The 21,880-nt window shown below is 41.4% G+C and overlaps 3 protein-coding genes across 4 annotated transcripts; all 3 read right to left on the bottom strand.

Annotated features, from left to right (window-relative positions):
- Positions 1-654: 654 nt before the first annotated feature.
- On the bottom strand, positions 655-5,033 carry LOC104222804 (protein WVD2-like 3). 2 transcript variants are annotated; one of them, XM_009774103.2, is made up of 7 exons: positions 4,931-5,033; positions 2,457-3,020; positions 2,124-2,206; positions 1,927-2,014; positions 1,636-1,707; positions 1,373-1,483; positions 655-1,166 (listed from the first exon to the last, which is right to left on the bottom strand). In XM_009774103.2, exons 2-7 carry the CDS (start codon positions 2,985-2,987, stop codon positions 1,047-1,049), a joined length of 1,005 nt encoding a protein of 334 aa, XP_009772405.1. In that variant the 5' UTR covers positions 2,988-3,020; positions 4,931-5,033; the 3' UTR covers positions 655-1,046. The 2 variants fall into 2 exon arrangements, with proteins under 2 accessions (XP_009772405.1, XP_009772406.1); XM_009774104.2 differs by having other exon boundaries at positions 4,894-4,965.
- A 4,580-nt stretch (positions 5,034-9,613) lies between these two features.
- Positions 9,614-18,419, bottom strand: LOC138871420 (uncharacterized). The gene is made up of 5 exons (XM_070149297.1): positions 18,128-18,419; positions 17,674-18,046; positions 16,701-16,844; positions 15,935-16,406; positions 9,614-9,652 (listed from the first exon to the last, which is right to left on the bottom strand). Exons 1-5 carry the CDS (start codon positions 18,417-18,419, stop codon positions 9,614-9,616), a joined length of 1,320 nt encoding a protein of 439 aa, XP_070005398.1.
- An 809-nt stretch (positions 18,420-19,228) lies between these two features.
- Positions 19,229-19,819, bottom strand: LOC138871419 (uncharacterized). The gene has a single exon (XM_070149296.1). It carries the CDS (start codon positions 19,817-19,819, stop codon positions 19,229-19,231), a length of 591 nt encoding a protein of 196 aa, XP_070005397.1.
- Between the last annotated feature and the right edge of the window lie 2,061 nt (positions 19,820-21,880).

Raw genomic sequence — 21,880 nt, 5'->3', positions numbered from 1 at the left:
TCCTAATGGGCCCTGTGCCTCTCACTTGGTATTTCCCTCACTAAGTAGAACCACTAACCATGCATTTTGTTATGGTCCATTGCAAGGTATGGGAATTGAGTCCTACATCGGAATTGAAATGTGCTGATGTGGGGTTTATATAACTAGCTTTTGAGGTGTGGTTCTCCCTGGGTTGTATCAATGGTATCACCCACCGCCCTCCGTGCCCACCGTGCCATGGATGGTGACGCCGGTATTGCAGTGTTCGCTCGGGGCTAGAAAAGTCTAGCGCACAGCCGTCGGGGATGACAGATGCGGAGCGTGATGGTTTGTTATGGTCCATAGCAAGGTATGGGACTTGAGTCCCACATCGGTAATGTGTTGATATGGGGTTTATATAACCTTGGGCTCTCCCACCTTAATAGCTAGCTTTTGAGGTGTGGTTCTCCCTGAGTTGTATTCCCCGTCACTAGGTATGGGAAAAAACCTAGCAAACTTGATATCCCCACTTTCTGCACAACCTACCTTTTGGAATCTCACTAACAGGCATGTTATGAGGCGACTGCAAATGACTTCTATGATTGGATAAAAATAAATAACAGTGAACCCCTGTGGCTAGAAGGCAGCAAAAATATGAAAATGATACTATTCAAATTGCAATATAAAAGATGGATGTATTCTGAAATAGAACTTTATAGAAATTGGAGTCTCTTTACACAAGAATGGGAATAACTTACAGAAATTTACACTTCATAAATTAAAGTTACATAGACCACTGCAAAAAAGGTTTTGCAGTTTAAATAATAAGTCAATCGTACACCCCTTAAAGCTGTCAAAAGATCTGAAACATAAGAAAATAATGGCTCTCCCTTTATTAAATTAGAAAACTCACCAAAGGCTCAAGAATGTAGGATATTATCCGTATTGATTTCTTCTTGCATCTTAGTCATATATGACTCAATTGTCTCCCCTCCATGACTGGACTCATTCAAGTTGTAAGTAGCAGAACCTCTTTGGATATTAGGACAGTCTTTACTATTTCGAGAAGCAAAGGTGGTATTTGCATTTCAACCAAGAATATGCTTACTTGCTTGGTCATAAGCTCCGACACCTTTATCCAAGCCAACTGTGTCACCACAACTTTTCCTTCTGCCAAACTTTGGTGATTTTGCACGCGTTGGTGGTGGCTGCAGTACCAAAAAAAGAAAATAGAATTATAAGGTGGTTAAGCTGATAAACAGCAGGAGATGTGTCAACAAATCAGCAACCCAATGTGAACTTTTAACATGCCAGAAGGCCACAAGAAAAAATATTTCAGTCACACGGCAGACTAAACTATGGTTAACCTCAACTAGAGGTTGACATTTCTGTAAGTTATTGGCGATGGCATTACTTTTTTCAATTCAACTTTAGGTGGAGGTCCCTCCTGGTAGAAGCTTGGCATTGGGTTTGCCTTGAACAACAAATTCCTTCTCAGTTGCTTCATAGCTGCTTCTCTCTCTTCCTGAGTTTAGAAGGTAGAACGAAAAATATTGTTAAATATAAATGATAATGTACACATTTATTCGGTTTCTGTCGGATGGTGTTCATTGATCTATATTCCACTATTACAGCCAGGATCAGGTGACAGCAACGTAAAGCAGAAACAACATATACCTTTGTTCTTTCCTCGCATTGAATTTTCTCAGCCTCCAAAGCTTGATGTTTCTCCTCTAACTTTGAGTAAAACTGAAATAAGGGAAAAAACAAAAAGCAAGCAAGAATCAGCCAAGATTCAGATTTTTCACTTTAAGGAGAACCAGTATTTCCTTTTCTGTTGTTATTTTGTTTTTCATGTCATTTAGAGGGGACGAGTAGAGGGGGGACAATGAGGTCAAAACCCATCAAATGGTAGAACTTTATCAGCAGTTTCAACAGTCCTAAGCAGAAGCACAAATCAACAGCTACCTCTTTCCTTCTCGCTGCACGTTCAGATGACCGAAATGTTGGAGCGGACGCAACAGTGGCCCTGGATTTTCTTGCTGAGATCACAGAACTTCTCATTGTTGAGGAAATCATCAAATGGCAAAGCAGAATCCCAAAATAAGGATACAACTCAGAAAAGCGAAAACTTCATCAAGTTAGATTAAGGAGAAAGATCATACCAAGAGGCAATCGATGAGTCTTCCTCATCAGAATGCTTGTTATCAGATTGTAGTGGCTTCTTAAGTGCAACTGATAAGGAAACCTGAGAAAGAATATCATAGCCACAAATTCAGAGATAAACATGCTGTTTGATCCATAGACCTTAACTCCAGTAGTTATGCACTAACTGCTCATCTAAAATTAACTTTTCCCATTAACCAAGAGCGGAAGCAAAATAAAACGTGAGGACTTTGTCATTTTGCAGTATCAGGTGTTATGGATTCATCCTCTCCCTTCAATGACATAGTCCAGTAGACAGTGGTGAAAAAGCACATGAAGCATAGGGGGCAAACCTGGTTTTGTACAGATCTTGGGACTTGCAAATTATTTCCTTCGGATGACTTCTGCGCAGCACTAACGATGCCTGCATCATTCCCAACAAGACGAGTTCCATGAGAAGCACGCCTCTCAGTTGCCAGAGCAAATGGTTGGGGAACCGTGCATTTTGTTTTACAGCTTCCAGCTACAGATTTGGTTATTGATTTCACTGAAGCTCTTGGTCTCTTGTTATCATCTTTTACCTTTGAGGCGTCAGATGTTTTCTGTTTTGAAGGCAATTCAATCTCACAATTTGAGCTTGGTCTATCTTGTTCCTGTCTGCGCTCAGCTTCACAGACTTCAGAGATCTCAATTGACATTTCAGCTGTGCATTCCTTCATTTCATACTCCTTTATCTCAACGTTCTCTTTCAGCATATCAATTCTCTGCTCCGCAGTAACATGCTCAGATGACTGTAACACATTTTGATTACTGTCTCTCATGTAACTTGAATTTGGAGAAACACCATCTGAATAACTTATGGTACAGTCTTGCTGCTTTTCCATACAGATGTCTGTAATTTCTGATCCCGTCAACCTCTGAAATAATATAAATAAAATAAGAAAACATTACTTATAGCTAAGGGCTTCATCAAGCTAGAATATCTTTTGGATTCATCATCAAAAGTGGTAAAGTAATTTGATTAATTTGTTATCCTAGAAAAATTGCTTGCTCCTGTATGTGTTAATAACTTTGCACTAACCACATAAATTTCTTGATCCAAACAGGTTTGGATGGTTCCATTGAGTTAGTGAAACGGAAACCATTTTGATATTACGTTCCAGTATCAAGAGGACTCCTTCTTTCAATATAGGATCTCTCAATAATAATCAAATAGTTCTTCATCGAAAATAACAACCGAATACTTCCTCTTTTCTGCACAGTTGATGATATATAGATGCCAATTTTCTATTTAATGTTTAAACAATCTTTAAATACTGAATACACAAGTGCATAGACACTCGAAATTGTCCTTTATAAACAATCATAGGCAAAATCAGGCAACAGCCAACTGCGAACATTTCAGTTAGAGGCACATTCATCCTTGTTTTGACCCACTAAATTGTGCACAAAATGAACTTAAAGATACCCATCTTCAGAAGCATGATAGCAATAGGACAGATTAACTCTTAGGTACTAGGAATCAGCATACTGATGTGCCATGTTCATTTTGGAAAAATGTACATTGTCAGACAAGGCGGAAAGATCTTATTGTTCCAAGAAAAAATAGCCTTTATAATTTCTGTGATAAATAATTAGTGAAGTCCTGTCATATCCATCAAAAACCTTGATTGTTACACAAAGAGATCTAATGAAAGTAAACCAAATTTCCCTAAGATCCAGGTTATATTGAGAAGGGTGAAACATTTGCTTTGATCAGTATAACACGGACTCTCTATCCAGCAGCAGTTTCTGAGTCGCTTTCTCCAGCTATTGTGCGTTTGAGATTAAATAAATTCAAGCACACATTTCTAACAAATTAAAGTGGTAAGCGAGAAGCCTTGTAATACTAAAATCAAATTTATACAGTGTAGTTTAGGATCAAAGGATGGGTGTCCTAATACTAAGGAACAAAAAGAAAGAGCCAGAATCATTTTGCTTCCCAGTAATTAATGAAACAAGGAGAACACAGAGATAGAAAGGGAAGTAAACTCCAATCATAACACCTCCACGCATTGAGTCCAACACAAAAAATATGCATGTAGTTATACATAATACCTACAGGACAATCATATATGAATCAAGATGTGGGGGGGTTGCATAAATTGTGCCAATCGCAGAACAAACTTTATGGAAACCTCATAATGAATTACATATCTGAAAAATGAAAAGGTAAAGCAGGGATACAACTATAGTCTATGTTTTACTTTTGAATATCATCGCTACAAAACACAAATATCAATATTGGACAATTTAATGAAAACTGAGCTAAATATCAAGATTTTCAGAAATCCCATTGTTTCACATTTTTCTTCCAGAAAATCAGAATCAGACATCTAAATATCAATATTTTAGAAATCCCATTGTTTCACATATTTTTACCTCTAAATTAACATCTAAAATCTGACTCCATGTTCTAATCAACCAAAATATCAGTAATCGGCAATCAAACTTGAAACGCGTTAAATAATGAGACATTCATCTCTTTGTCTAAATTATCACACCCACCAAAATTACAGCTCAAACCCTTAAAACCAGACAAGAATAGATTGAAGAAATTAAAGAATTGGTCTTTCAAAAACCACATTGGTAACATTTCCAGGAAATGAATAGTATAGCAAATTGATAAAGACCTTTTTCCTATCTGGATCTACCCCATAATTTCCATAGCAATATAGCATTATAACCAAATTCGAACGGATCGACAGTCTCACAAGAAAGAAAAAAATGTACCAAAAATAACACAATCACCTAGATGTAAAGATTTTGAGAATTCTATGTCACGCACCTTGAGAAAGATCAATTTTTGCTTCTTCTTCTTCTTGTTCTATATGTCGGTCTCTGTTACTGTATTTATATGTGCCTATTCTTACCCAGAATGCACTTATTTTTGTTAGTTATATATATATATATATATATATGAAAGTTTGCCTTGTCATCTAGCAAGGGCAACCTAATATAAAGCCACTTGCCAATTTATGTTATTGATATTTATGTTCTCTCAAAGCGTATGAGCTAATTGATTGAGCAACTGATGAGGTCAATATATATGTGTGTCAATTAGAATGAAATAGATTTAGATAGAGTAAACATATACAGGAATATAATTGCATTATTTGGGATTACTATTTACACAAAATAAAGTGAATTATAAAAATCATAACGTAAAATTCATTTAATTAAGAATTACATGTAAGAACTCATCTTCCTCTACTACATGTGCATGGTACATTTAAAGTAGTTTAACATTTATTTAATTATAATATACTAATCTTAACTATATCCCAAAAGCATTATTTAAATTGTTAAAAATAAAGTGGCTTTAATTGTGTGGTTAAAAATCGAGGTGACATTAAAATTATTGAGCAAATTACGATCCAATTATTTTATATGTTGGTAACTCCCAAAAGTTAGAATAAATTGGTTGTCAATAAATCATCGTGTGTGTATATATTAATTTGTTATTGTAAAATTTTAGGTCGGTAGAAGTTGATGTTGATGTGAGAAATTATTATGTTGAGATAATAATATAATATATTTTTATAATTTAAATTAAGATATTACTAAATGTATTTTTATTAGTTATTACTCCATATAGTATTATTTCACTCAGTTTCAATTTCGATGAGATAGTTTGAATTTAGCTGTTACCGATACACTATCTCTTTCCTTCTTCTTGTTCTGAGGGTCTATCGGAAACAGCCTCTTTACTCCTCCGGAGTAGGGGTAAGGTCTGCATATACACTACCCTCCCTAGATGTTGTTATTTGATTTGGCACGAAGTTTAAAAAAGAAAAAGAAAACTTTTGAAATTTGTGGTCGTAAAAGCTTTGTGGGGCCGTGATAGTTGTATGAGTGTAAGAGCTTCTCATTACGGATAAAATGAGTAAAATAAAAAATCTAAAGTTAAATTATTTCCAAATATAAAAATCTGTCATTCTTTTGGAATAGACTAATAAGAAAAATACTTTATGAAAATTGAAAGGAAATGGGTATTTATTTTTGAATCATATTGTATTTTTATTTGTTTGTATCACCGACAATATATGAGATTATAATATTTAAGTTTATACCAATAGTTATTTATATAATTTATTCTTTTTAATTTACAGAATATAGCAGGATCATAATATTATCCGCACGTTGTGCGGGTACTAACACTAGTATATAGTAAAAGAAGACAAATGCTATTTATAGCAGGAAGAAGAAGGTAAAATAGCAAAAGGAAAAGCTCTTTATATATGTTATTTTTCTTAATTTCTTTATGTGTTCGGACAAAAAAGAAAGAATCGACGAGTAATATTCTTATCCGATAAACTACCAAAGATATAATTGATGTGCGACCATAATTATTGTAATTAAAAGAGCCTATACCAAGGAGCAAATTAAACAAAATTCAGAAGAACGTATGCAAGGAACAATAAGCGTTAAATATTCATTAGAAATAACTCCACAACTTTTGTCATGCATAAAATTTTGTTTTTGTTTATGAATTGCATTTCAAAGGAAAACAAGCGGTAAATAATTATTATCAATAAAAAACCTAGTACGAAGTACTTATAGAATATTAACGAATTTTTTAACATAGTTAATTTGTTGTTCATGTCCCTCAATCACCGTGATAGTCAAATATTGAACTTGTGATACTAAAGTTATCTTACTCTTAAATGTAACTTGTTAAATTTTTTCTAAATTAAAAAATATTAGCATGATATACAGGTTAACAAGTGGATGCTAGACAAGGGAGTATTCATGTTACGGCTTTGGTCTTGGAAAACTGCTTCATGTCATAGATCCCCAACCCAATTTGTGGAAAAAGTCATGACTTTTGAAATGCTTGCTATAAGAATGACTCTTGAACGTGTAATTACAAATAATTGAAAGAAGGTGAAAATTTTATCAAATGCAAAGAATGTTATTGATATGATCCAGAAAAAATAATTAGTAACTCATGGGAGATAGAAGTTCCTTACGAAGATATTTGAAAACTATCAACTTTGCTTGATCGTATCGACTTTGTTTATATTCCTAAAAGTCTAAACAAACTAGCACATAACTGAGATAAGTTTCTACTATTTTGTTAAAGGAAGTATATTGGTAAAACTATCTCCCAAATTGGATTGTACAAGATCTCATGGGCACCTAGGGGTGTATATGGACCGGGTTGGTTCGGATTTTCCAATTACCAAACCAAACCAATTGTCTCTGATTTTTAAATATATTAACCAAACCAAACCAACAAAAGTTGGATTTTTCAATCTCGATTTTTCTCGGATTTTTTTCGGTTTTCTCGGATTTTTCGGGGTTTTTTCGACAAAATATTCATAACATAAATTTTATAATTTGTGCTCTAATATTTCTTAGGTCCTAGTAGGATAAAACCATATAAGATGTTACCCAATAAAATAATACAAAATATTGTGAGATGAGTCATGATTATACTATCCGAAGGACGACTTCCCCTTGCCGAACATACACATTCTAATTGACAACTGCGCCAAACATGAACTGCAGTCGTTCGTTGATTGTTTTTCTGGGTATCATCAGATATGGATGGATGAGGAAGACGCGGAGAAAACGGCTTTCATTACGCCGTGGGGGATGTATTGTTACAAGATGATGCCGTTCAGGTAAAAGAATGCTGGGGCCACCTACTTGAGGGCTATTACTGCTATTTTCCATGACATGATATACAAAGAGATCGAGGTATATGTAGACGACGTCATCATCAAATCCAAGAGAGCCAATGACCACATGGAAGATCTGAGGAAGTTCTTCAACACACTAAGAAGGTACAACTTGAAGTTGAATCCCGCCAAATGTGCATTCGGGGTTCCTGCCGGAAAACTACTTGGGTTCATTGTGAGTCGTCGAGGAATAGAACTGGATCCGTCAAAGGTCAAAGTCATCCAAGAATTGCCACCACCAAAGAACAAGAAAGAGGTTATGAGTTTCTTGGGAAGGCTTAACTACATCAGCCGGTTCATAGCTCAATCCACTGTCATTTGTGAGCCAATATTTAAGATGTTGAAGAAGGACGCCGCTACCAAATGGACTGATGATTGTCAGAAAGTCTTTGACAGAATCAAGGAATACCTGTCAACGCCGCCAGTTTTGGTCCCACCCGAGCCGGGTAAACTTCTATTACTCTACCTTGCAGTATTGGATGGAGCTTTCGGTTGTGTTCAGGGGCAGCATGATGAAATGGGAAGAAAGGAGCAAGCCATCTATTATCTCAGCAAGAAGTTCACCTCGTACGAGGCCCGGTATTCTCTATTGGAATGCACCTGTTGTGCCCTGACATGGGTAGCTCAGAAGTTGAGGCACTATTTCTGTGCCTATACTACTTATCTCATATCAAGAATGGATCCTTTGAAGTACATCTTTCAAAAGTCCATACCCACTGGCAAGCTAGCCAAGTGGCAAATCCTGCGGAGTGAATTCGACATTGTTTACGTGACTCAGAAGGCAATCAAAGGACAAGCACTGGCAGATCATCTTGCTGAAAATCCCGTGGATGGAGAATACGAGCCTCTAAAGACGTATTTTCCCGATGAAGAGGTATCTTTCATAGGGGAAGATATTGCAGAACCCTATGATGGTTGGAGAATGTTTTCCGATAGAGCAGCAAACTTCAAAGGAATTGGCATAGGAGTGGTCCTAGTATCAGAAACCGGCCAGCATTATCCGGTGTCTGCCAAGCTCAGATTCCCGTGCACCAACAACATGACCGAGTACGAAGCCTGCATCTTAGGGCTCAAGATGGTCATTGACATGAACATTCAGGAATTGCTAGTGATCGGAGATTCATACCTGCTTATACATCAAGTCCGAAAAGAATGGGCAACCAAGAACTCCAAGATACTCCCTTATCTGCATCATGTACAGGAATTGAGGAAAGGGTTCACAAAGACAGAGTTCCAATATGTTCCCAGAGTTCAGAATGAATTTGCCGATGCATTGGCTATCCTATCATCCATGATACAACACTCAGACCAGAACTTCATTGATCCTATTCTGGTAAAGATCTATGATCAGCCAGCTTGTTGCACTCATGTAGAAGAAGAAGCGGATGAAAAACTTTGGTTTCATGATATCAAGGAATATTTGACGAAAGGAGAATATTCAGAACTCGCATATCCTACTCAGAAACGCATACTTCGGAGATTATATGGAAACGAACTGCATCCAGTATGTCCAAAAATGCCATCGATGTCAGATATATGCAGACATGATAAAGGTGCCTCCAAACGAGCTTACGACAACAAGCTCTCCATGGTCGTTCGCTGCTTGGGGAATGGATATTATTGGACCTATCGAGCCAGCATCATCAAACGGGCACAGGCTCATTCTAGTGGCAATTGATTATTTCACCAAATGGGTTGAAGTAGCATCCTACAAAGCAGTGACTAAGAAAGTGGTAGTATATTTTGTTCGCGACCGCATTGTTTGTCGGTTCGGAATTCCGGAGTCAATCATCACTGATAATGGTTCCAATATCAATAGTAACCTGATGAAAGACATGTGTGAAACTTTCAAGATCAAACACAAGAATTCTACAGCTTACAGATCTCAGATGAACGGAGCTGTAAAAGCCGCCAATAAGAATATCAAGAAGATACTGAGGAAGATGATAAAAAAGCATAAGCAGTGGCATGAGAAGTTATCATTTGCCTTGTTGGGATACCGCACCACAGTCCGCACATCAACCGGGGCAACTCCCTATATGTTGGTTTATGGTACAAAAGCAGTCATTCCCACCGAGGTAGAAATTCCCTCCTTAAGAATCATACAGGAAGCCGAACTTGACGATGCAGAATGGGTAGAGAGTTGCTACGAGAAGCTAGCTCTTATAGACGGAAAGAGAATGAATGCAGTTTGCCACGGTCAGCTCTATCAGAACAGAATGTCCAGAGCCTTCAACAAAAGAGTCAAGCCAAGACAATTTACACCGGGGCATTTGGTGTTAAAGAAGATTTTCCCACATCAAGAGGAGGCCAAAGGGAAGTTCTCTCCCAACTGGCAGGTTCCATACATGGTTCACCGGGTTCCTCACCGGAGGAGCCCTCATACTTGCAGAAATGGACAGTGAAGTTTGGCCGAAGGTAATCAATTCAGATGTAGTGAAGCGATACTATGTGTGACTTTTATGCTTTCCTCATATGATGTAATTTGAACTACGCCTGACCTGATTCCCGTTTAAGAGGGGATACATAGGCAGCCCTATGGGTTCGGTCATAATTTAATAAAATTTTCATCTACCCCCGCTATTGGAAACTAGGGCAGAATTTTGAGGAAGACCCTCAAAATTCCGAAGTGATTTCAGCCATTCGACGCAAGCAGCCGTCGGAAGCAGCAGCCTGGTAAAGTGGGGTAGAATTTTGAGGAGGACCTCAAAATTCCAGAGCAAGAGAAGTTGCAGTATCTTGGACCACGTCGCAGTCGTCAGTTCATCTAAAGAAAACTATTTTTAATTATGTATTTATTGTCACATTTCTTTACCAAATCATGCATGTCTATTACTAAAGTTGCTTCGTTTAGAAACGCTACCCCAATGATACACCCAATATCATCGGAACGGAGTCGAGCAGGTCAAGCAAAGCCAGCGGGAATACGAACTAACCTCCCCTCTTTACAAAACTCATGATTTTTCTTTGAATGCACGCACTTGAGTTGCAAAATCATCAAATATACTATACACTCACGAGACTCACATTGCTCAGGAATATAACTCTCAGAACCGTTGCACTTATTCACAGCTGCTATCCGTACACAGTGTTCCCAGTAGACACAGTATCCCCAGCAGTCGCAATATCTCGATCCGCTATCAGCTAAGAATATTCTATCATCATTTTGCCCTTTTACTCCTTGCATAAGGCTATCTTTCTACCTTCCGAGACTAAGCATTATCAGGACATATGTAGTTCAGGATCTATTGGCGGAATATGTCGATGAAGATTTCGAAAAGCGGACGTGATGTTCGAGTTGAGAAGGATGGTCAAAGTCTGATAGGCTACGGGAACTGGAGCGAGATCGCCCCTGCTGAGACGGCCGTTTCTAGCCGGTTTACCTGCAAGTGAGCATGCATTATGCATAAATTTAAATGTGATGCAAGTTCCCATTGAACCATGAATGTTGTCCTCGGACGGTTAGGATGACGTCTTCGGACCATGACGTCCTGGGCCATAAAGCGTATGATAAAGGATTCGCAGGCTATGAAATGATGTTCTCGGGCTATGAGAATGTTGCCTCCGAACTATGATTCCTTTGAATAATGATATGCAAGAGATAGAATGAGGTCCTCAGTCCATGGCATGGCGTTCTCGGGCTATGCAAATGGTGCCTCCGAACAATGACGCCTTTGGACAATTTGGCGATCTTTCAGCCCATGAAATGCAGAAGGTGGCGATATTTCAGCTGATGCAAGACGTAAATAAAAGGTGGCGATATTTCAGCCGATGCAAGAGTGATAAAGTGGTGATATTTCAGCCATGCATGATGGAGACAGTGCTTAGTCTCGGAAGGCAGAACAGTAGCGTTATGCAATACAGAGCAATGCAGGATGGAGACAGTGCTTAGTCTCGGAAGGCAGAAAGGTAGTCTTATGCAATGCAGAGAAATACAGTTGGAGGTAGACCTTAACCTCGGAAGGCAGAAAGGTAGCCTTATGCAATGCAACAATGCAGATGGAGGTAGAGCTTAACCTCGAAAGGCAGAAAGGTAGCCTTATACAATGCTGGAATGCAGATGGAGGTAGAGCTTAACCTCGAAAGGCAGAAAGGTAGCCTTATGTAATGCTGGATTGCAGATGGAGGTAGAGCTTAACCTCGAAAGGCAGAAAGGTAGCCTTATGCAATGCAGGAATGCAGATGGAGACAATGCTTAGTCTCGGAAGGCAGAAAGGTAGCCTTATGCAATTCAGGGAAATGCAGAAGGAGACAATGCTTAGTCTCGAAAGGTAGAAAGGTAGCCTTATGCAATGCAGATAAATATTGCTAATTAATAAGCCATAATAAAAATAAATATAATCTAAAAGTACTAAATCATGATAAATAAGTACGACTAATAAGTACGAAGTATTAATTACATGACTAAATAATATTAAAAGTAAGTTATGTATTTTCACTATCTAAAGTAATGAAAAACTAAGAAAATAAATATCTAATACTATTGTCATTCCTAGCATTGAATTGATTTTTTTTTGTTAGCATTTTTATTGATTTGATTTTGCTTTGGAATTTATTTGAATCACTAACTTTTATAGGCTATAAAACATATTTGACCATTCAAAAGTTCTAAGTCAAAGCTTGAAATAATACATTAAAATAGAGAACTATGAAAAAGGTTAAAAATATTTATAAATTACATTACAATTATTATTTTTATGTGTCACGACCCCAATCCCCGGTCGTGATGGTGCCCAATACGATGCTAGGCAAGCCCGACCAATTCGTCACTCACAATCCCTTATGTAAAATTCATTACCAATTAATAGGATTTAATGCCAAATTAACATGATTATAACTCTGTAGAAATAGATAAACAGTACGGAAAATCCATAAAATATCAATATAAATCCCACTGATCTGGTGTCACGAGCCAAGAGCCTCTAATACAAGTCTGTGTAGCAACCCATACATAGAGTTGTCTAGAATGCGGAGAATAAAGAGGATAAGGGGAGAAATGGGGTCCTGCGGACGCCATGCAGCTACCTAGATGACTCTGGAATAAGCTGAACGGCAGCAGAAAGCTCAAACTATGCCTCTGGGATACCTGTATCTGCACACATGGTGCAGGGAGTAAAGTGAGTACTCCAACTCAGTGAGTAATAGCAATAAATAATGACTGACGGAAAGAAAACTCGTAAAAACACTACATAGTCCTATATTAAAACAGTGAGAATATCAAAAACAGCAACTGAATGAAGAAGTCAGTTAAAAGTCCTTTAAGCCAGTATTCATTTCATTTACTCCTCACGATAACCGAATTCATATTTGTACTGCTGCGGCGTACATCCCGATCCATATAGTATACTGCTGCGGCATGCAGCTCGATCCGAGAATAGTCGACTGCGCTCACTGGGGGTGTGCAGACTCCGGAAGAGCTCCTTCAGCCCAAGCGCTATACTACTGCGGCGTGCAGTTCGACCCATATAATATACTACTGCGGCGTGCAGTCCGATCCATATAATATACTACTGCGGTGTGCAGTTCGATCCATATAAATATATATACTGTTGCGGCGTGCAGCCCGATCCATATCATATCAAATACCCTCACAATGGGGTTCTCGACCCCTCTCAGTCGATATAGACTTGGCCTCTCGGCACACTAAGATAAGACGGGGTTCACAACCCACCCGTTACACTCATTAGGATTTAACAATTTCTAAAGCTGGTTCATATTATGTTTATCAGTTAAGAACATGACTGAGGGTATGATCTCGACAAGAAAAGTGAGGTCAACCAATACAAATGCCCCCTAAGGGTTCTACAGATCAGCACAAGGCCCAAAACATGGCAACTAGCCCATAATATAATGATATTAATTAAGTCTCAGTCAAAAGTACAGTAGAGTCATCAAACGGGATGGACCGAGTCCAAATCCCCAGTAGTAACATACCCCACGCTCATCATACAACGTGTGTCTCATCTCAACATAGCACCACGTTATGCAAATCCGAGGTTTCAAACCTTCAAAACATCATTTATAACCATTACTCACCTCAAGCAGGCCGAAATCCTAGCTCGCTACTCCCTTGCCTCGCAAATCAACCTCCTTGTGCGTCGAATCTGATCAAAACCACAAGTAATACGTTACAATAGGCTAAGGGAATACAACCCAATCGAAAAGACTCGAAAAATATCGAAAATCACGAAGTTGGCAAAACCCAAGCCCCGGGACCACTTCTCGAAAAATCAGAAAATTCACATCACCGGATTCCTTATCTCGCCACGAGTCTATACATATCAAATTTACCAAAATCCGAGCTCAAATGCTCCCTCAAACCCCCAAATTTCTATTTCAAAAGTCAAGCTCTAATCCTTCCCTTTTTAATCAAATTTCCATGAATTTAGATGTTGAATCTACAATTAAATGATGTTTCTAGGCATAGGACTCACCTCCAATCGATTCCCAGTCAAAACCCTCTTTAATCCTCGTCAAAAGCTCTCAAGGTTACTCAAAAATGGAGGAAATGGGTTTGGGTTCGCGGATGAAATGTTTTTAACATTCTGCCCGGATCACTGTAGCTAACTCTATGCGACCGCGGCCCAATACTCTGCGATCGCATAGCATAAAAATCTGCAGCTCCAAAATTACCCTATGCGATCGCATCCTATCCTCTGCGATCGCATAGCACAATGACCTTAGCCTATGCGATCGCACACCTGCTCTTGTGATCGCATTGAACAAATTTCCACGAAAATCCCGGATTAACTTTATACTGTGCGATCGCATGCCTCCCTATGCGATCGCATTGAACAACCAAACAACCCCTCAAAAATGTTTCTATGCGATTGCAATGCCACTCCTGCGATCGCATATAGCAAAACCCTGCAGCACTGATCTGCAGATTTCTGCAACATTCTAAGTCCCAAAAATCATCCGTTAGCCATCCGAAATCACCCCGAGGCCCCCGGGACCTCAACCAAAAGCACCAACATATCCTAAAACATCATCAAAACTTTCTCCAATCGTCGAAACACCTCGACTAACACCAAAACCATCGAATTACATCGAATTCAAGCCTAAGTTCTTTTAAAACTTCCAAAATACGCATTTGATCAAAAACCCGACCAAAACACCTCCGAATGATCTGAATTTTTGCACACACATCCAAAATCACCTAACGAAGCTACTGCAACTCTCGGAATTCCATTCCGAACCCCGTATCAAAATCTCACCTACCAACCGGAATTCGCCAAAATACTAACTTCGCCAATTCAAGCCTAATTCTACTCCGAACCTCCAAAATCAATTCCGATCACACTCCTAAGCCACATATCAACCCCCGAAGCTAACCGAATCACCGGAAATCATATCCGAGCCCTCTAACTCTATAGCCAACATCCGGTTGACTTTTCCAAAACAAGCCTTCCTTAAATAGACTAAGTGTCTCATTTCCTATCAAAACCAATCCGATTTAACTCTAACACACCGAATACCGATAACGAAACATGAAGAAGCATAAAATGGGAGAAACGGGGAAGTAACTCACGTGACGACGGGCCGGGTCGTCACATCCTCCCCAACTAAAACAAACGCTCGTCCTCAAGCGGGTCAAGAAACATACATGGAGCCTCAAACAGGTGAGGATATCTACTCCGCATCTCCCGCTCGGTCTCCCAAGTAGCCTCCTCCATGGGCCAACCTCTCCACTTCACCTTCACCGAAGCAATATCCTTTGATCTCAACCTCCGAACCTGATGACTCAAAATAGCCACTAGCTCCACATCGTAGGTCAAATAATCATCCAACTGGACCATGCTGAAGTCTAAAACATAAGACGGGTCCCCAACATACTTCCGGAGCATAGAAACATGGAATACCGGATGCACACTCGACAGGCTGGGTGGCAAAGCAAGCTCATAAGCCACCTCCCCAATCCTCCGAAGCACCTCAAAAGGCCCAATGAACCGCGGACTCAACTTGCCTTTCTTCCCAAATAACACCATTCATGGGCGAAACCTTCAGCAAGACCTTCTCACCACCATATAGGACACATCTCGAACCTTCTGGTCCGCACAACTCTTCTGACGTGACTGAGCTATACGAAGTCTTTCCTGAATCACCTTCACTTTCTCTAAGGCATCCTGAACCAAGTCTGTTCCCAACATCCTAACCTCGCCAGGCTCTAACCAACCAACTGGAGATCTATACCGTCTCCCATACAAGGCCTCATATGGTGCCATCTGAATGCTGGACTGATAGCTGTTGTTATAGGCTAACTTTGAAAGCGGCAGAAACTCATCCCAAGAACCTCTGAAATCAATAACACAGGCGTGCAACATGTCCTCCAGTATCTGAATGGTGTGCTCAGATTGTCCGTCCGTCTGAGGATGAAACGCTGTGCTCAACTCTACCCGAGTACCCAACTCTCTCTGCACGGCTCTCCAAAACTGTGAAATAAACTGAGTACCCCTATCTGAGATAATAGACACTAGAACCCCATGCAATCGGACAATCTCTCGGATAAATATCCCTGCCAGCCGCTCTGAAGAATAGGTAGTACATACTGGAATGAAGTGCGCGGACTTGGACAACCTGTCCACAATCACCCAAATCGAATCACTCTTCTTCAAAGTCCGAGGAAGACCACTCATAAAATCCATAGTAACTCTCTCCCACTTCCACTCAGGAATAATCATCCACTGAAGTATGCCACCCGGTCTCTGATGCTCGTACTTTAACTGCTGACAGTTGAGATACCGAGCCACATACCCTACTATATCCTTTTTCATCCTTCTCCACCAGTAGTGTTGCCTCAAATCCTGATACATCTTCGCGACACCTGGATAGATGGAATACCGCGAGTTGTGGGCCTCCTCCAATATCAACTCCCGAAGCCCATCCACATTGGGAACGCAAATCCGGCCCTGCATCCTCAACACGCCATCACCATCAATGGTCACATCCCTGGCATCATCATGCTGAACCCTGTCCTTAAGGACAAGCAAATGTGGATCATCATACTGGCGCTCTCTGATGCGGTCATACAAGGAAGACCGAGAAACCACACAAGCCAACACCCGACCAGGCTATGAAATGTCTAATCTCACCATCCGATTGGACAAAGCCTAAACATCAACTGCAAAGGGCCTCTCCCCAACTGGAATGTACGCCAAACTCCCCATGCTAACCGCCTTCCGGCTCAATGCATCAGCCACCACATTGGCCTTCCCGGGGTGATACAAAATGGTAATATCATAATCCTTGAGCAACCAAGCCACCTCCGCTGCCTCAAATTAAGATCCTTTTGCTTGAACAAATGTTGAAGACTGCGATGATCGGTGAATACCTCACAAGATACGCCATATAAATAGTGCCTCCAAATCTTCAAAGCATGAACTATGACAGCCAACTCTAAGTCATGAATAGGGTAGTTCTTCTCGTGGGGCTTCAACTGACGAGAAGCATATGCAATCACTCTACCCTCCTGCATCAACACACAGCCAATCTCAAGTCTCGAAGCGTCACAATAGACGGTATAGAACCTGAAGCTGATGGTAACACCAATACCAGAGTTGTGGTTAAAGCTGTCTTGAGCTTCTGAAAGTTCTTCTCGCACTCGTCCGACCATACAAACGGAGCACCCTTCTGCGTCAACTTGGTCAAGGGCGATGCAATGGATGAAAATCCCTGGACAAACCGGCGATAATAGCCTGCTAACCCAAGAAAACTACGAACCTCTGTGGCTGAGGACGGTCTAGGCCAACTCTAAACCGCCTCTATCTTCTTTGGATCAACCTAAATACCCTCGTTGGACACCACGTGCCCCAAGAAAGCCACTAAATTGAGCCAAAACTCACACTTGGAGAATTTTGCATAAAGCTTCTCCTCCCTCAATCTCTGTAATACCACTCGCAAATGTTGTGCATGCTCCTCCTGGCTACGCGAGTAAACCAATATATCATTAATAAAAACAATCACGAACGAATCCAGATATGGCCGAAATACACTGTTCATCAAATGCTTGAACGCGGCTGGGGCATTAGTCAGCCCAAAGGACATAACAAGAAACTCATAATGCCCATATCTAGTCCTGAAAGCAGTCTTCGTAATATCTAAATCCCTGATCTTCAACTGGTGATAGCCTGAACGAAGATCAATCCTTGAGAATACCCTTTCCCCCTGAAGCTGGTCAAATAAATCATCGATACGAGGCAGGGGATACTTGTTCTTCACTGTTACTTTGTTCAATTGCATGTAGTCAATGCACATTCTCATTGTGTCATCCTTCTTTTTCACAAATAGAACCGGTGCACCCCACGGTGACACACTAGGCCGAATGAACCCCTTATCCAAGAGTTCTTGAAGCTGATCCTTTAGTTCTTTCAACTCTGCCGGTGCCATACGATATGGAGGAATGGAAATGGGCTGAGTGCCCCGCACCAGGTCAATACCAAAATCAATGTCTATGTCCGGTGGCATGCCCGGCAGGTCTGCAGGAAACACATCGGGAAATTCCTTCACAACTAGAACCGAATCAATGCTAGGAGTCTCAGGTCCAACATCCCTCACAAGAGCCAAATATGATAGACAACCTTTCCCAACCATACGCTGGGCCTTTAGAAAAGAAATCACCCTGCTAGGCACATAGTCAGTCACGCCACGCCACTCGATCCTCGGAACACCCGGTATAGCCAAAATGACTGTCTTAGCATGACAGTCAAGAATAGCATGATATGGAGATAGCCAATCCATGCCCAGAATAACATCAAAGTCCACCATGCTCAACAGCAATAAATCAACTCGGGTCTCCAGACCCCCAATAGTCACCAAACACGACCGATATACATGGTCTACAATAATGGTATCACCCACTGGGGTAGATACATGAACAGGTAAGGCAAGACATCCTCAGGTCGTACCCAAATGATGAGCAAAATATGAAGACACATAGGAATAGGTGGAACCGGGATCAAATAATGCAAAGGCATCTCTATGGCAGACTGAAACAATACATGTAATGATAGCATCCGAAGCAATGGCGTCGGGTCTGCCTGGGAGTGCATAGAAACGGGCCTGACCGCCCCTGATCGACCTCCCCCTCTAGGGCGACCCCTGGCTGACTGACCTCTACCCCTAGCTGGCTGGGCGGGTGGTGAAGTAACTGGAGCAGAAGTCGAGGGTTGACCCCTCTGCTGAGATGAGCTAGCAGCACGGCGAGGACACTCCCTCCGCATATGCCCGAACTCTCCACACTCATAGTAACTTCCAGGTGCTGGGAACTGGGACTAAAGGGAACCCCTTGTAGCAGAGTGGCTAGCTGATACACTCGGCCTGGAAGAACCCTGAGCAGATGGAGCACGAGACGAACTCTGTGCTGGAAGAGCGCTGAGAAATGGCTGACTCTACTTAGAACCCTAATAACCACGACCAGAAGATCCACCTCGGTACTCAGGTCGAGCTGACTGAGCGAGCCTGAAAGAACGACCCCGACCCTGCTGGAACTGGCCCCTCGAAGGAGCGCCACTGAAACTGCCAGAACCTCGAGGCCTTTTGGCCTCCCTCTCCTCTCTCTCCTGACGGCGAGTCGTCTCAATATCACGAGCAATATCAACTGCATCCTCGAAGGAAATACCCATAACTCTCTCTCGAGTCATCAGAATACGAAGGTGGTAATTAAGACCATCCACGAACCTCTTAATCCTCTCCCGATCAGTCGGAACTATCCATGAGGCATAACGAGCCAACTCAGAAAAGCTCGCCTCATACTGAGACACAGTCATATCTCCTTGGCGAAGCCACTCAAACTGTCTACGTTGCTCCTCCCTCTGAGACTTTGGTATCCACTTCTCCAAGAAGAGAGTGGAGAACTCCTGCCAAGTCAAAGGTGATGCACCTGCCGGCCTACGCCGCTCATACGCCTCCCACCAAGTGAAGGCCGCTCTAGTAAACTGAAATGTAGTAAAAGTCACACTGCTGGACTCAAGAATCCCTGTTGTCCTAAGCATACGCTGACACTTGTCGAGAAAACCCTGGGCATCCTAGCCCTGAGCACCACTGAAAGAAGGAGGCTGAAGTCTACTAAACCTCTCGAGGCGACGCTGCTCATCGTCCGGCATAGCTGGTACTATGAACTTCTGATCTGGTATAACCGGCTGAGCTGGAGGAGCCCCCGGCGTCTGTAGTCCCTGCATTACTTGCTCAGGTGTGCGAGCAGCGGGGGTCTGATTTCCTCCCCCGACCTGTGAAGTAGCTGCTGCTGTAGTGGCTGAAACCACCTGAGCCAAGCCCATACAAACTGTCAATATCTGGGCCAATGTCTCCTGGAGACCCGGTATCACAATGGGCACAGCTGGTGCCTGCACTGGTGCTGCTGGAGCCTGGTCCTGAGCTAGGGCAACTAAAGGATCCACAGGTGCTGCCCCTGCTGCTCTGCCTCTATCACGACCACGACCGCGTCCACGGCCTCTAGTAGCCTCAGTAGGTGGTACTGGTGGTCGTCCGGCACGTCCGGTAGCTCGAGTCCTCACCATCTGTGAGAGAATGGAATAAAGAGAAATTTAGTATTCGGACCAACGAGTTCGCACGACAAGAATTTCAAGAATGTGGAATTTTTTCTAACAGGTTCTGCAACCTCCCGAGGATAAGTACAGACGTCTCTGTACCGATCCGCGAGACTCTACTAAACCGGCTCAAGACTTGCGAGACCTAGTAACCTAGGCTCTGATACTAACTTGTCACGACCCCAATCCCCGGTCGTGATGGCGCCCAACACGATGCTAGGCAAGCCCGACCAATTCGTCACTCACAATCCCTTATGTAGAATTCATTACCAATTAATAGGATTTAATGCCAAATTAAAATGATTATAACTCTGTAGCAATAGATAAACAGTACGGAAAATCCATAAAATATCAATATAAATCCCACCGATCTGATGTCACGAGCCAAGAGCCTCTAATACAAGTCTGTGTAGCAACCCATACATAGAGTTGTCTAGAATGCGGAGAATAAAGAGGATAAGGGGAGAAATCGGGTCCTACGGACGCCATGCAGCTACCTCGATTACTCCGGAATAAGCTCAACGGCAGCAGAAAGCTCAAACTATGCCTCCAGGATACCTGTATCTGCACACATGGTGCAGGGAGTAAAGTGAGTACTCCAACTCAGTGAGTAATAGCAATAAATAATGACTGACGGAAAGAAAACTCGTAAAAACACTACGTCCTATATTAAAACAGTGAGAATATCAAAAATAGCAACTGAATGAAGAAGTCAGTTAAAAGTCCTTTAAGCCAGTATTCATTTCATTTACTCCTCACAATAACCGAATTCATATTTGTACTGCTGCGGCATGCAGCCCGATCCATATAGTATAATGCTGCGGCGCGCATCCCGATCAGAGAATAGTCGACTGCGCTCACTAGAGGTGTGCAGACTCCGGAGGGGCTCCTTTAGCCCAAGCGCTATACTACTGCGGTGTGCAGTCCGACCCATATAATATACTACTACGACGTGCAGTCCGATCCATATAATATACTACTGCGGCGTGCAGTTCGATCCATATAAATATATACACTGTTGCGACGTGCAGACCGATCCATAGCATATCAAATACCCTCACAATGGGGTTCTCAACCCCTCTCAGTCGATATAGACTTAGCCTCTCGGCACACTAAGATAAGACGGGGTTCTCAACCCACCCGTTACTCTAATTAGGATTTAACAATTTCTAAAGCTGGTTCATATTATGTTTATCAGTTAAGAACATGACTGAGGGTATGATCTCGACAAGAAAAGTGAGTTCAACCAATACAAATGCCCCTAAGGGTTCTACAGATCGGCACAAGGCCCCAAACATGGCAACTAGCCCATAATATAATGATATTAATTAAGTTTCAGTCAAAAGTACAGTAAAGTCATCAAACGGGATGGACCGAGTCCAAATCCCCGGTAGTAACATACCCCACGCTCATCATACAGCATGTGTCTCATCTCAACATAGCACCACGTTATGCAAATCCGAGGTTTCAGACCTTCAGAACATCATTTATAACCATTACTCACCT

This window comes from Nicotiana sylvestris, chromosome 6 (assembly GCF_000393655.2).
Source record: "Nicotiana sylvestris chromosome 6, ASM39365v2, whole genome shotgun sequence".
Lineage (NCBI taxonomy): Eukaryota > Viridiplantae > Streptophyta > Magnoliopsida > Solanales > Solanaceae > Nicotiana > Nicotiana sylvestris.
The sequence above is the reverse complement of the archived record's forward strand: the minus strand, read 5'-3'. Positions and strand labels throughout refer to the sequence as shown.

Bases quoted from the DNA above. Each gene is read 5' to 3' on its own strand.
- LOC138871420 (XM_070149297.1), bottom strand. From the start codon at position 18,419: ATGGTTGGGAAAGGTTGTCTATCATATTTGGCTCTTGTGAGGGATGTT. The intron at 16,845-17,673 runs GTGTGAGTTTTG...TGACCGCATCAG, and splicing joins CTTTATGCAAAATTCTCCAA to AGAGCGCCAGTATGATGATC. The intron at 16,407-16,700 runs GTTGATATTGGA...GATTGTGGACAG, and splicing joins AATGTGGATGGGCTTCGGGA to GTTGTCCAAGTCCGCGCACT.
- LOC138871419 (XM_070149296.1), bottom strand. From the start codon at position 19,819: ATGCTTAGGACAACAGGGATTCTTGAGTCCAGCAGTGTGACTTTTACT.
- LOC104222804 (XM_009774103.2), bottom strand. From the start codon at position 2,987: ATGGAAAAGCAGCAAGACTGTACCATAAGTTATTCAGATGGTGTTTCT. The intron at 2,207-2,456 runs GTTTGCCCCCTA...ATTCTTTCTCAG, and splicing joins CAAGATCTGTACAAAACCAG to GTTTCCTTATCAGTTGCACT. The intron at 2,015-2,123 runs GTATGATCTTTC...AACAATGAGAAG, and splicing joins GACTCATCGATTGCCTCTTG to TTCTGTGATCTCAGCAAGAA.